At 47.1% G+C, this 14444-nt stretch overlaps 1 protein-coding gene across 1 annotated transcript in view; it reads right to left on the minus strand.

Moving 5' to 3' along the window:
• sik2b (salt-inducible kinase 2b) overlaps positions 1–14444 on the minus strand; it is a 41934-nt gene that overhangs the window by 5151 nt on the left and 22339 nt on the right. The window contains exons 5-13 of the mRNA XM_076734513.1: positions 10981–11105; positions 10420–10543; positions 7203–7429; positions 6308–6460; positions 5682–5840; positions 3660–3891; positions 3264–3557; positions 1175–1332; positions 227–340 (exon numbers count right to left, since the gene is read on the minus strand). Coding sequence (XP_076590628.1) covers positions 227–340; positions 1175–1332; positions 3264–3557; positions 3660–3891; positions 5682–5840; positions 6308–6460; positions 7203–7429; positions 10420–10543; positions 10981–11105 — 1586 coding nt within the window. The remainder of the gene's footprint in view (positions 1–226; positions 341–1174; positions 1333–3263; positions 3558–3659; positions 3892–5681; positions 5841–6307; positions 6461–7202; positions 7430–10419; positions 10544–10980; positions 11106–14444) is intronic.

Consider the following 14444-nt stretch of genomic DNA (forward strand, 5'->3'; position numbering starts at 1 on the left):
TGACTGCTGTTCAGGATAATAACCACAGTAACAGGCTACAAACTGTTGCAGCACTGTTGCATCATTGCTTCTAATCCTTAAATTTCCAACTGATATCACTGAATGTTACACAAAGCAGCTGTTTGGCTTTAGGGAGGAAGACATAGCGGTACATGCACCTGTGTGTACATCATAAACTTGTTGAATAAAGTCCTACTGAGCGAGTGTAGCTGGTGTTAGACTGTACCTGTAGTCTATGAGTGAGGTATTGTGTCTCCAAACTCTGTCTGCGGGACAGGAGAGGCGGATGCAGCCCACCTTGGTATAAAGCTAGGCCCTCCTGCTGCTTGGATGCCTCGCCCTTCGATCAGAAACACAAAGCATTAGAACAAGGGACGTTTGCGCTCGTGCACGTGTGCGCGCGTGCACGTTTCCCAGATCCCCTCTCCCGTCGGTTAATAAAGCTGTGTCAGGGTCTGGGTGCTTCATCGTGTGGTCTAACTGGATTATCCATGCTGTCTCCTGCCCAAATGCCTGCGTGGTGACTGATCAGCCAGATGCCTTTCTCTAAATGGCATGTACCACAGGGATTACACAGTAGTTAAATGAAATGAAAGCAAATTAAAAGGATGATGGGGCCTGAGCATCATAACCAACAAAGAGCTGCGTTATTGCATTACGAGAGATGGACAAAACTAGATCTTGTCTGCTTCTACAATTAATTTTGTGTGTTTGCCTTTTTTTTTTTTTTTTTTTTTAACATGAAGGCCTGTGGATCCTTCCTCAAATGGCTCCCCTTGCAGTGTGTTCACGTAAGTGTATTATTTTGTGTGTATGTGTGCCCGTCTTTGTGTGGCATTGGAGCTTGGGCCGTTTGAGTGCCAGTCACTACTATGGTTAAGTCTGACTGACTTCAACAATGGCTGCATTCACTTTGGCCTAGGCTCCAGGCTCCAGGCCCCAGGGGGACGGGAGACAGTAAACAAGCCACAGTTGGCTGCCTCTCCTGGGGTTACACAACAGCCTGGGTGCCTGTTTTTTTTCTCTGGCCAACATGGGGTGAGGATGGTCGAGGGGCTGAGGCTGAGAACGGGTTTGGGAGAAATGGGTATGAGTGAAAGATGTACGTGTGTGTGTGTGTGTGTTTGTGTGAGAGAGAGAGAGAGATTTTTCTATGATTATGCATAAGACTGACCTCCAGGAGGTTGTGCAAGTGGTGTTGTGGTCCCAGGGGGCCCATGGCGGCCCCTTCCCCGGAGCCCATCTGCTCCACTAGCATCTGGACTTTGTTTAGCTCCAGGATGCCTTTGGTCCTCGCCAAGTTCTGGAGGTGCTGCCGAAACGCAACCAGACCTGAGAGCACAAACAAATCCAAACAATACAAACTCAGTATTGATTCTCTGCAGCCGATCAACAGCTCTTCGTAACAGGATGTCAGAGGCTCCATCCTGTCACAGAGTCGGGCCTAATCCTCACTGACGTTAGCAAACTGGCTGGCCTGTTAGCACTTCTCATCACCCCTACTGACATTGTGACTGGATGTACGTCATGAGCCACTGTGGGTGTGTGTGTTTGTGTGTGCACATGTGACAGTATCTGTGCGAAGTGGCTCTGATAAGACCCATCCAGTGGTGACGAGCTGTGGCTGCGAACGACAGGACCTGACTCACTGCGATGGTGGGAGTTATTTAAAACAAGAGTCAGCAGTCTGACGCAAAAGAATCCACCGCATCAACACTCTCCAAAGAGGATTACGAAAAATAAATATATAAATAACTGCAAATACCAACTGGGAGTACACAGAGAGCCTGTCAACGTGCAGCCAGGGAAGTAACACATTTTTAAGATATAATTATAGTTTCGACTTGGCTAAAGCGCAGGTGATTTACAACCAGCAAGCACAGAATAATGTAACCGTAAAGGAAGACAAACAGAGAGGTGGATAGGTTGGGTAATAATTCTCTTCCTCTCTGATGTGGAATAGAGACAGACTGAAACTTTGAAAAGAGAAAGAAAAGCATGATGGAGGACAAGTGGTTAAGAGAAGGAGAGATGGATAGAGAAAAAGAGAGAGAGAGAGAAGGGGGAAGAGAGAGAGAGAGAGAGAGAGAGAGAGAGAGAGAGAGATGTGGGCTGAAACCTTCAAATATCTGTCTGTGATTCATAACGTGAATCATCACTGTTGTAGTCGTCAGAGGGACTGGAGAGGATGAGAGAAGAGGAAGAGATGAGGAAAAAAAGGGTGTGAAAAGGAGGGGGGGAATGAGGCACTTTTATCCGGAAGGCAGTATACATATATCTGTGTGTGTGTGTGTGTGTGTGTGTGTGTGCAGAAGGGTGTGAGGGAGCAGCTGCAGCAGGGGTGTTGCGTCTGTGTCTTAAGAATCAATGCTCTTCCTCTTGACTGGTGCTCCAGCGCTCTGTGGATCCTGGAGCCTCAGACATATGCACTGTGACACTTGATACGTCAAACTCTCTGCAGTTTGTAGTGGCTGAGCTCAAGGAGACGCGTCGGATCCGCCGTTTAATTGACACTCGTGACTGACGGGGATTTCAAAGCTTTTCACTCAAGCTGTCCTGTTTACTTCCACTTAAGACAGTGATTTTCTATACGTCGCAGAATGTCTTTCAGCGTCGTCTCTCGAGAGCACATCTGAACTTGCTGCATTTAGCCGTGTATATGGGGCGATAGGGATTTAATATTGTGGACATTATGAGCCGTTAAGTACGGCAGCAAAAAGCATCAAAATTGATCTGGGCATAATGCAACTTGACCGCCAACAGACACTGTAATGCTAGTAGCGGCTAATTGAGCGGCTATCGAGCAGAGATGAGGGCTACAGGTCCGGTGACCTCATTTTTTTGATTCTTTTCATTTTCAATCTTGTAATCCACAAACCCAACTGATGCTGACATCAGGCAGTTCACCAGGCTTTCATGCAACAAAGTAAAATCGGTGCAGTTCCCCTTTAAGGGGATTGCAGATAGCTGGCAAGGATCTTAGTCCTCTTTCCGTTCTTTGCTTCCTCCTCTCATCTCATCCATTAAACTGCACTGAAAACGCAATGCCACATAACACAAGCAGCGAAGCTTTCTATTACAAGAGGCACAATGGCCGTGTACATATTGAGGGTGACCCTCAAATGGAGTGCCTGGGTTTATTGAAGAAGACACTTCACCCACTATGAAGTCAATGCAGTCTGAGTGCATTTGAGAGAAGGTCCAAAGAGAAGAATGAATGGATACGGAGCAAAGAAAACATAAATTAGCAAGGTGGTCCTGACCTTGGGTGAGGGACGTGTCTGAGGCACGGCGTCCTTCTCTGAAGCTGATGGGGGAGCGGTTGTGCGCCTCCCTGTGCTGGGAAGTCAGGGCAGCCATTGCTGGGTTGGCGGGCCGAGCGCTCAAGAAAGGCGTAGGGGTGACGGCGGGGGCGGGGCTGTTGGCCGGTACCACCTCGCTGAGAGAGGGGGGATCCTCCAGCAGGCCGAGGTCACTGTGCATGGAGCCCATGTCGTAGCCGATGTCCGAGTCCACGCTACCCATGGAGGGGTTGTGTCCTAGAGTGAATAATTTACCTGAGGGACAAAGTGTTTCAATTCAGTGATCCGTTAAAACAGCTAGCTTTAGCATCAGATGTGCATGTCTAAAGGTGAGCGTTTGATCAGGTGACATCACACCTTGGTTCGAAGGCCCCGGCTGGTTGGTCACCTCAGAGAGGGTGTGCCGCCGCTGGCCAAACCGAGCTGTCTGATAGGCCGAGAGGAGGTGGGGCGGATCATCCTCTGTGTCTGGCTCCTCGGTCTCGATGCCCTCATCGATCGACGTCTCCATCATGTTGCTAGGCGACGAGGTGGAGGACTTGCGGAGGACAGTGGGGGGAGGCAGGGGGTCCAGCAGGCAGCCGTTCACCTAGATGGGGGGAAAAATAAAAGAGAGAGAGCGATAACCATACATCCAAAACTGACTGTGCCAGGAAGAAAAAAGCAGGAGCCAGGACACATTGTTAGTCAAATCAGGCATCTTACACACACACACACACACACACACACACACACACACACACACACACACACACACACACACACACAAAATCCATTTGCACTAGACCACATGGACACAAGAAGGCGACCACCATACTGAGAATGAGGGCTCCATTAGTTGATCTCCTCCCACTGTTTTCCCTCCACTCACCACAGTTTCTGTCATACTGGGTGTGTGTGTGTGTGTGTGTGTGTGTGTGTGTGTGTGTGTGTGTGTGTTACAGCATGTAGACAGGCCTGTGTGTTGGCCTAGAGGTGGAGGGTGAGGATTTAGGAATGCAGGGCCAGGAAGTGAGCTTTGACTGAAAGTGCTGTGTGACTGACACACAGACACACACACACAGACACACACACAGACACACACACACACACACACACACACACACACACAGACAAAGATCATCTGCATGAGTGGCCACAGTAACCGGAAAGCCTGGTGTTGGCCTAGAAAGAGCAACTTTGCCCAATTCCCCATCTGCTTTCTGTAGTGTGCTGGGATAGGAATGCTGTTACTCAACTGACACACACACACACACTTACTCATACACACACACACACACTGAGGACAAGAGGGGAAAACGACATTGAGAAATAGATGATGGAAAAGGGTGGAGGGGTCATAAAGTGAGAGTGAAGTTAAAGGAAGAGGAGAGAGGGAGCGGAGACGCTGAATGGAAAAGAAAAAATGTGAACCAACAGGAGAGCCAAAAACTAAAAAAGAAAAGATGAGCTGCTGGCTGATGGGTGGGAGGGTCACAGCGGTGAGATCGCTGGAGCAGCGCAGCAGCTTCCTGTCCATGTGTGTTCACTCAGCTTCGCATTAGGTCACATCATCATCATCATCATCACAGGACTGCTTACATAACCAGGCTCCATTCACGCAGATAACGCACCCTCTGTCTCTCTCTCTGCTTACCACAGACACACACACACACACACACACACACACACACACACACACACACACACACACGTAAAACAACATACACACTGCTCTTTATTGGAGCCAGGAGAGGGGGTGGGATGGAAAAGAAATCTTGAAGAATGATACTGCTGTGCATGTGTGTATGTGTGTGCGTGTGGCCCTGCAGGTGTGTGAGGCCTTCAGCTCAGACCACTGGAGTCTGTGTTCTCTAATAGTTGGTCAGCTCAACAACAGGCCTGGAGAAAAAGGTTGCTGTTTGGCACAGATAAACAGAAAGAGGAAGAGCACTGCGTGTGCGTGCGTGTGTGTGCGAGCCTGTGTGTGTGTGTGTAGAAGCTGTGCAGGACAGGCAGCTGTCCTGTCTGATGTGAGTGCTGGCTGAGTTCTTACATAACAGAACAAGTCAGCTGCACTCTGGCAGGTTGACGGAGCAAACCAGCGCTCGAAGCCTCAAAGGAGTCTGCCACACACACACACGCACACACACACACACACACACAAGCATGCTCAGACATTTCTGATTCACAGCGAGCGGATATGCTTATCAAAGCGGATCACTGTCAAGCTTATCGGGATCATTTTTTCAGGACATACTTGTGCAGGCTGATAATGACCGTAACAACTACAACTTCCATAACCGACGAGCCGGATGTGAGTGAGCCATCACATGAGTGCAGGGGACGAACACTGAAGCCTCACCCTGTTTTTTTTTTTTTAACTGATATTGGACCTACTTTGGGCGTGTTAACGTCCTCCACCATGAAGTTCTGCTCCAGGGGACATGCAGTCTGGGGGAAGGTGAAAGCATCGGAGGAGGCTTGGGGCACAGCAGGGGAGCGCAGCAGACGAACGCCCTGCGGGATTAAACCCACCTGGGCTGAACCACTAGTCGACTGCAGAGAGGGAGAAAACAGAGACAGAGAGAGTCTTTGACATCACATCAAAAAGAAAAACTCCCAACTCATAGCCAATACTTAACAACATCCTTGATAATAATCCAATTACAACAAAATTGATCTGACGTGAATTTGACTTTGTAATCCGGCGAGACACAAAAACCAGCTCGTACATGGCGAGGGAAATGAAAGAGAAATCGCACAGTGTTGCTAAGAAGAGACAGTGGACAAAGAAAAGAAAAGAATGAATAATGTAAGTGAGGGAGAAGCATGAAGATCAAGGCCGGGCGGAAAAGACCAGGAGAGACCAGGCGAAGAGGGAACCCGGCAGGACAAGCGGATGAATGGGCCGTGTCTGTTTGTTCCCGGGTGCAGGTGTGAATAATGAAGCTTTGATCAGGGAGGTGTGGAGATGGTAATCTCTGCACACGTTATTCAGAACCGCCTCGCAACCCTGTGGTTACCTTGACGACCGTCTGTTCGGCGATGGTGCTGGGCCGTCGCTGGCGGGCGTCGAGCCGCTGTTCGACGGGGAAGCTGCAGCGATGGGCCTTCAGCCGCTCCACCAGCAGGTAGTAGATAGCAGCGAAGTGGTTGTAGCTTTTGTTCTGCAGAGACTGAAGGGGGACACACAGCAGAAATGGCGACGTCTGTAACTGGCACAGCTTCCTCTCTGTGACGGCTCTTAACATGGATAATTCTTTACTTCTCTCCCCTGTGTGAAATTGGGTTATTGCGGTGTTGTTCAGTGGAGTCAATATATTTTATTTAATTTACTGTTTAACATTTTTATTTTAGTTCAGTTTCCAGTTATTCATATTTTCATTATTCAGTTTTCTTAGAGTCTCTTTCTCTTTGAACGCCCTTATGTTGTTTGATTCATGTGTGACTCAGCTGCTATAACGCTGCAATTTCCCATTGGGGTCAATAAAACACGCAGCTGTTATTGGGGGAAAAAGAGAAGCATTTCACAAAAGGTACTTTGTGACTTTCCCCCACCGGCAGGTCCAGTTAGCAGCCAATAATATTCTCAAACAGGGAAAGAATTAGGCACAAGGAAGACCCCATGCCTGGGTTTGCCTTGGGCCTCTAAATGATTCAATCTACTACAAGAAAGAAGGCCTTATTCCACCTATTTTTATCCAGCTTGTATCTTTTTATATGTTGTTCAGCTGCGCTGCTGGGCACTCACCTGCACACCAATCACAGAGAGTACAGGAATTCTGCTTCCTGCATATGTATCGGGATGCATATCCACTGTCTACTTGTCACAGTCTGAGGCTCTGACCTTTAAACCTCACCCCTTCTTACCCCTGTTGAATAAATAAAGCCCACTCCTCCCTCCAGCTCAGCCCTCACCTCTATAGTCTTGTGCTGGTCGATGCCAAGGCTGTGCATCAGGCGAAGGACCTGTTCGCTGTACTCTCCCACGCCCGCCTCGCCCTCAGCAGACAGAGGCTGCTGGTACAGAACAGGCCTCTGAACGGGAACATACTGAGACATCCACTTGTGCTCCTTGATCTGGGCCACAGACAGACGCTTCGATGGGTCCAGAACCAACATCCTGCGGATCAGGTGCTCACAGTCTGCGAGGGGTGGAAATAACAATAACAGGGGATGTGAGATGGTTTTTAAAACATTTCAACACTTTTTTAAAAAAATGAAGTTGTTGCTTACGTTTGAGAATACTGAGCACTTCCTGTACAAGCTACGAAGAAGCGAATTAAGCCACAAAGCGTTACGTCCTCGTCAAAATGGTGCAGAAATAGCGCTAAGTACAAAATCCTTCTCTTAGTTTCCCCCTCAGTCACTTCTGAACAGTGTGTCTCCTCTTTTTTCTTCCTTCCTCCCCTCCTAATGAGAGCTCCTCACCTCTAGTTAGTGGCTCGATGAGTTTGACGTCAGACACAGCTGGGTTCTGAACAGGATTACAGTTCCCCTGGCTGTGCCGCTCTGGCCTGCCCGCACCCCTACAGCCTGCACTGCATTCCTGCCCGCCACACGCCATCTTTACCCACATTACCCTGCTGCTGTGGTCTTCAGCCAAAACGGGTGTGATTCCAACAAAAAAGCACAGGGATGTGTTTTTGAAAAAGAATCCTCTCCACAGCTGTGATTGAAAACTCAAAGTATTTCAAAAAACGTCGACATAAAACGTGATTCCTCTGCCAGCATTAAGGGACATCCTGTCTTGCGGCACAGCAAATAAACTTCTCAGATATAAATGACACTTCACGTCAGTCGTTTTTGGTTAATGCTATTAAACCTTTAGCAATTTTACAAGAGTAATCTTCTGCACACATGAGCAGCCTTCTGCAGGTCACCTGACTTTCCTTCTCCACTAATGTCCACAGATATCCTGTCTTCTGTCTGTCAGAGGCCTCAGCAGCTCATAAGCTAAGGACCAGGCTGCCAACATTAACTCCCTGCTTCACATTCTTCACAGTTGCCCTGCTGGTCTACTAACGTCTGCTTACATCACATTTTTTCTACCTCACGGCTGGCGGTTCAGCCGACTCAATTTTTTTCCCCCCCATTATGTGCACAAGCAGCGTGCCCTTCACCGCGCTTTTACATCATGCTGAGACATCTTAGCAGCTTATGCGGCTGCTAAGTTACAACCTGCTTCAAATACAATACAGTACGATTTGGTTGACCCAGAAGTTACTCACGCTCTGCTCGTTGCTACAGCCGTGTTTATAGCAACAGCTGAAGCTAAGCACATTTTTCAAAGGGAAGCTTGGACTACGTAAAGAGGCCGACACTGCATAACCGCCCAGCTTCTCTGGCTGATTGATTGACACACTGTTCTTAGCCAGTACGTTACACCACCATGACTTAACCACAGAACCATCCCAGTTAACACTTGCAATGTCCCAGCGGTGTAGAGTTACACCAAGTCCCCCAGTGAAGGAGCACAGCACTCTGGAGTGAGAAGCTGCGCAGCAGAGTGGAGGTACTGAGGCCGACTTTATCTATTTCACTGACTGTGTCAGACACAAGAGCTTAAAAATAACAGACTATAAACAGTATTTATAAAATGTCACCATCGTGCATGACTATGAAATACACCTCACATGTAGACTGTAATCATTTATCAATGAAATGCAGCAATAACACCCTGTTTTGTCTCAGTGTGGGCTGTGATTGGCCAGCAGTATTGCTGCAACACAACATAGAAGGAAAGTAGTGCCACTAGCAGCAACACTTCACAAGGCAACGCTGCGTGCAAAGCTTGTATTTTTATTTTCAGCTAAGAGTCAAGCTGAAACAATTTGCAGATTCGCTTATTTAGCATAAGAAGCTGTTTAGCAAATCAATCATTTGGCCATTTTTTTTAAACAAAAACTCCAAACGTGCTGCTTTTCTCAGTTTTATATCACTGTTGATTGAGTACCTTCAGGATGGTGTGACAAAACAAGTGATTTGAGAACATCACCGTGGACTCATGCACACGTACAGGATACAAACTCAGAGGTTAAGTTGTTTGGTCTTCTCGATAACTTGACTCTAGGCTGTTCTGTACTACTATCTACCAGTCCGGTGCAACAGCAGAGGAGAAGTTGGGAGTAGACCACAACCGTCACAGTGCTGAAATGTTTTACTGAGTTTACTGTGCGGTGCGAGGCTGTGCCGTGTACCACTGCACCGGCCGGTGAGAGAAACAAGAAGAGATGAGACGGATGAAGAAATCGGCACACTCTGTTCCCCTTGTTCGGGGAACATGGGCTGGACTAGGGGTGGGGAGGTGGGTTTGAGTGTCAGTTTGGCCACTGAGCTGACTTTACACTCCTACATTCCCATTATGTCTTAACTGTTTCAAGGTCCTGAACGGAAAAGAAAAGAAAAAAAAAAATAGAAAAGAAATCTGGTCGACTCTCTCACCACACCCCCCGCGGAGAAAGTGCTACAGACTTACAGATGGGATACCGAGAAACAAGACAGGAGAAACAGACAGGGCCACAGACGGACAGGAAGATGTCTCACAGATAGAGAGCATGAGTCAGACAGACGTACAAACAGACAGGCAGAGTCTGCTCAGCGAGACAGACAGGCAAGCTGCTGGAAGGCGTCACTGGCTCTTCCCCAGGTTACATAAACAGCTCCAGCTCTGGACTTAATCTGCTGCCAGCTAGCTAGCACAGCCGCTAACAGCAGGGCTGCTTTGTGACAGTTAGCCAACCTGACTCACCCTGCGGCCTGCGTGCACATACACACTGACGCACGTACACACATTACAGAGGACAATGACAGAGCGTCTCCCACTGTATCCCGTCAAATCCGCGTAATGCTCTCTCATTAATGAAATGACCCCCCCGACTGGCTGCAGCCACAAGAGAGTCCGCTGGTGAACATTAATGTATGTATGGTGACTCAAATAGGAAAGTGTGATCCGCTGTCCCCGGCGGGAATTTACGTGCCATTTTCGCCTCAGTCCGACTGCATGCCACGATAAAAAGGCTGGAAGGTGTCTCACAAATGCATGGATGTAAATTCACAGGAACCTGAGGTACAGAGGGCTGGCTTAATCTCCAATCTTATTTTGTGTTTAATATCCCAGAGAGGGTCTTCTTACCTTCAGTCATGAAGTAGGGGATGCGAAACCTTCCTTCTAGGACTCTCTGTCGAAGCACAGGCAGAGTGGGCCCATCGAAGGGCAACGCTCCACACACCAGCACATATAGCACCACCCCCATACTCTGTCATGAAAAGATGCACACAGAGAACAAGAAACAAGGTCAGGACTGTAGGTAAATCTGTCTGGTAAAGGTGTCTGGATGTAAATAATTTCAAGATGGCTGTTTGAATTCACAAACATACATACTGTGCACACGAATGCATGGTCCTAACACAAAGGAGACATATGACAAATGATTTGCGATAAGCTGGTTTTGAACTGCGGTTAGGAAACCAGCCCCATATGACAGGAACTAAAGCTGCTGACTTAACCATCCAGACTTTGTTTTTATTATGATGTTATATAATAATTCTCAAAAATGAATCGCATCAGCTGATTTCCTGTGGCTCAGTGAAGTAAACGCTGAATAAAATTGCACACAAGAGATCAACATGTTACAGTTCAATGCATTCAAACTGACAATGGTGCAACTGTCTACTTCACGCTCACTCATCTTACCCAGATGTCCAGCTGTGGGCCCTCATACTGTTGGCCCTCAAAGACCTCTGGAGCAGCGTAAGGTGGGCTGCCGCACCACGTGGCCAGAGGCTCTCCAGGCTGGAAGAAGTTCCCGAATCCAAAATCTACACAGGGGGGAAAACAATGGGGGTGGGAGGAGAGGAAAAGATAACTTTAAACATTAAAACTGTAAAAGCCACTCTAAAATCTGCTGTGCACATGGTGCCGTATGCAAACAGGCAACTGCTAACTGTAAGCATTACTTGCGACTGTAGACAGGGAAAAGGTTTGGGCACCTTGGACATCTACACTGGGGCCGCAGTGATCGATGTGCTGAACCCACAAAGGTGGGTTATGCCTTGTAACTGAGGGTTTCTCAGAGTCTCCATGAGGTCTGCAGGTTTTGCATGATGTAATATGTGAGCCACATATTTGTACGTTGAGGAAACGGGCCGTTGTATGAGGTAACCTCCCCTGGAGACTGACATGAGGTCATCAATGCTGTGCGTTGATTGGTTGTCCGCAGAGTGACTAAAACTCTGAATTGACTCTTCAGAGGAACAAGAGAGGAGTTTGACTTAAACTCACACAAGTTACACACAAAAACGCCGAGAAGTTCACGTCTGTCTTTCATTAAAATCCAACTAAAAGCTGCAGCAATATCTGCCAAATTACACCGAGCCAACTAGTGTGGCTGCAATTACTCTGCCAGCCCCTCTTTTTCTATTAGTTCGTATCACTCCCCCTCCCTCCTTCTCAAACCTTCTCCAGTAAATGATCCTTTGTCTCCTCTTCCTCATTCGGTTTTACAAGACTGGTGCTACTGGTGCTCACTTCTGGGGCTGCGATGAATTTTCCACTGGTGCATCTACACAAAATGTATCACTGGCTGTTTTGATGACTAAAATCATTTAGCAAAAAATCTTCTCAGATGTGAGGATTTCACAGTTGTCTCCGCCTCATTATCATTGGAAATGATTTGGAAAGAATTTCTTCAACTTGTGACAGGGGACTGGCCCAATTCATTAACCGATACATTAGACCAAGTGAGCGAACAGATGATAGATAAGGAAAATAATCCATGCTTAGTTAGTTCATGATCACTGGGACCTTGTGATGGTGTCATGAGACCTGACAGCAACAGGAGCGGACAATCAGGCTCGCTTAACTGTCCGCCCCCACCCCTCTTCCAGAAATTCGAAACAGTTACATAAACATAAGAAAATGTAATGAAAAACAAATAAATAACACTGATAAAAAAAAAAAAAAAATCTGTCTTACATAATGGGGCTGGAGGTGATGTGGGTTCACACACACACACACACACACACACACACACACACACACACACACACACACACACACAAGAACAGACTAAGCAGTGTGTGAGAGTCAGAGAATGCGTAACCAATTCTTTTTCCCTCACTTTCCATCATGATCCTTTGAAATTAACATGACAGAAAAACAAAAACTACAGTACGTCACATTCAGACTGACACACACACACACACACACACACACACACACACACACACACACACACACACAGACATACACACATCTCACGCTGCGGCCCATTAGTCAAATCTTAATTTCAATTATGATTTTGGCTTCCAACGATTTAGGAAAACAAGCTAATGGAGATAAAACGACTGTTGTGCTTCATTCGGTTTGGCAATGACGGTCTTATTTTGTTTTGTGTTGTGCATTCAGCGCACCCCCTTCCTCTACAGCGCTCCACCCTAAAAGCCTCACTCTCAGCCAGACTGTGGCATGCTTTCTCCAGCTCCCTGCGGTCAAGTCAAACGCCGTTTTTGAAAACCCGGTCATGTCAGCTGCAGCTTGAATTCTGATGCACTTCGATCTGTGTTGCTACTGTACTTGGAAAGGCCAAAAAGGAAGAGAGCGTCGCATTTCAGCTGTCCTCCCTCACACCAAATAAACACGACATTGTAATGCACATCATATATCAAATAAGTCTTTTCGGTTTTTTGAAAGTTCAATTTTTTTGAAACTCTTTTATGGAGTTACTGATTCAAATTTTGCGATCTCTTTGGAGGATGCATGTTGTCGGAGGTGTTGTTGAATTGCATTATACTGAGAGGTGTTTCTGTTATTTAGCCTACCCTCGCTGACATAAATGGGGCGGACAAAGCAGCAGCAAAACCTGTGCAGTTCAACAGCACGTCAAACCACATCCTCCTAAATGATCACCAATTCCTCTGCTGCATTAGTTTTAAGCTAGGTGTACCTATCAAACTGGCCACAGAGGGTATAAAACAGAGAAAAACACGAAATCTTCAGGTTTATGAAGCAGAAAACAATGAATATTTGTAATTTCACCTCGCTAAATGACTTCAATTATGCTATTTATTTTGTGTTCATTGACTAACTGTTTCATTTTCTATTTGTTTCAGCAGGCAGTGAAGGCACCTGGAGGTCTCATGGTTTACAGGTATACCATATACTGTGACTGCAACCTCCGTTTCTGGCTGGGGAAGGCAAAACGCTTGAAAACTACTTCAAAAAACATGGCTGTGGACGATGACAGTGATGCAGAATGAGGCTGCATGCTGTATTTTGACTGCACAGAAAAGGAAAAGGCGCGGGGAATTCTCGTTCGCCGTTCGTCAAAATCAGGTTTGAGGGATGAGTACAGTGCAAACTCCATCCCAAAAGGAACCAGCGTACGTCAGTGCATGTATTCAATCCATTTAATCACTGCAGTGCAGGTAGCGGCAGGTGTGGTTGAAATAAAGTGGAGGGTAAAGCAAAGTGCCACAGTGGGGTTTATTACAAGTATGTTTACTGTCTGATGTTGCTGTGAAGGTGAGATGTGAGATGCAGGCACAGCAGAGTGGAGCAGTGCAGTGGGTTTATCGTCAGAAGCTGTGACCCATTTCATGGAGCTGAATACTGAGCAGACTGGTTGACGTCAAACGCTCCGGCACACTGCAGGCGACGAACAGCACTCATAGCTCAACAGGAAGGGCGGGGTGGAGGAGTGTGTGTGTGTGTGTGTGTGTGTGTGTGTGTGTGTGTGTGTGTGCGTGCGCGCACAACAGCATTAGCATAATATTAGCCTAAACATGTCACACTGGAACACACTCCAGCAAACGGCTTATAAAACTGAGTGTGTGTGTGTGACGAGTGTACAGTATGATATCATCGTGCTGCAGTACGAGGACAGCAGCAGTCAAAAGTGTTTCTAATCAGGTGTGATGGTTGATATTGTCACAGCTGCAGCTCAGGATGCTCTGTCCTGCATTCGCTCCTCTCGCCTCTTCTCTCACACTTGTTAATCTCCTAAAAACTTTTTCTCTCTCTCCATGTCTTTCTCCTCGTGCGCTTCAGGTTCCCAAACCTCTTTCACTCTGACGAAAAAAGCCATTTCACGTTTTAAAGTGAGGCCATGTAACCTGAAAGAAGAAGCAACACATTCTTTCACTTAGAAAGGAAAAGCT

Source organism: Chaetodon auriga, chromosome 7 (assembly GCF_051107435.1).
Source record: "Chaetodon auriga isolate fChaAug3 chromosome 7, fChaAug3.hap1, whole genome shotgun sequence".
Taxonomy (NCBI): domain Eukaryota; kingdom Metazoa; phylum Chordata; class Actinopteri; order Chaetodontiformes; family Chaetodontidae; genus Chaetodon; species Chaetodon auriga.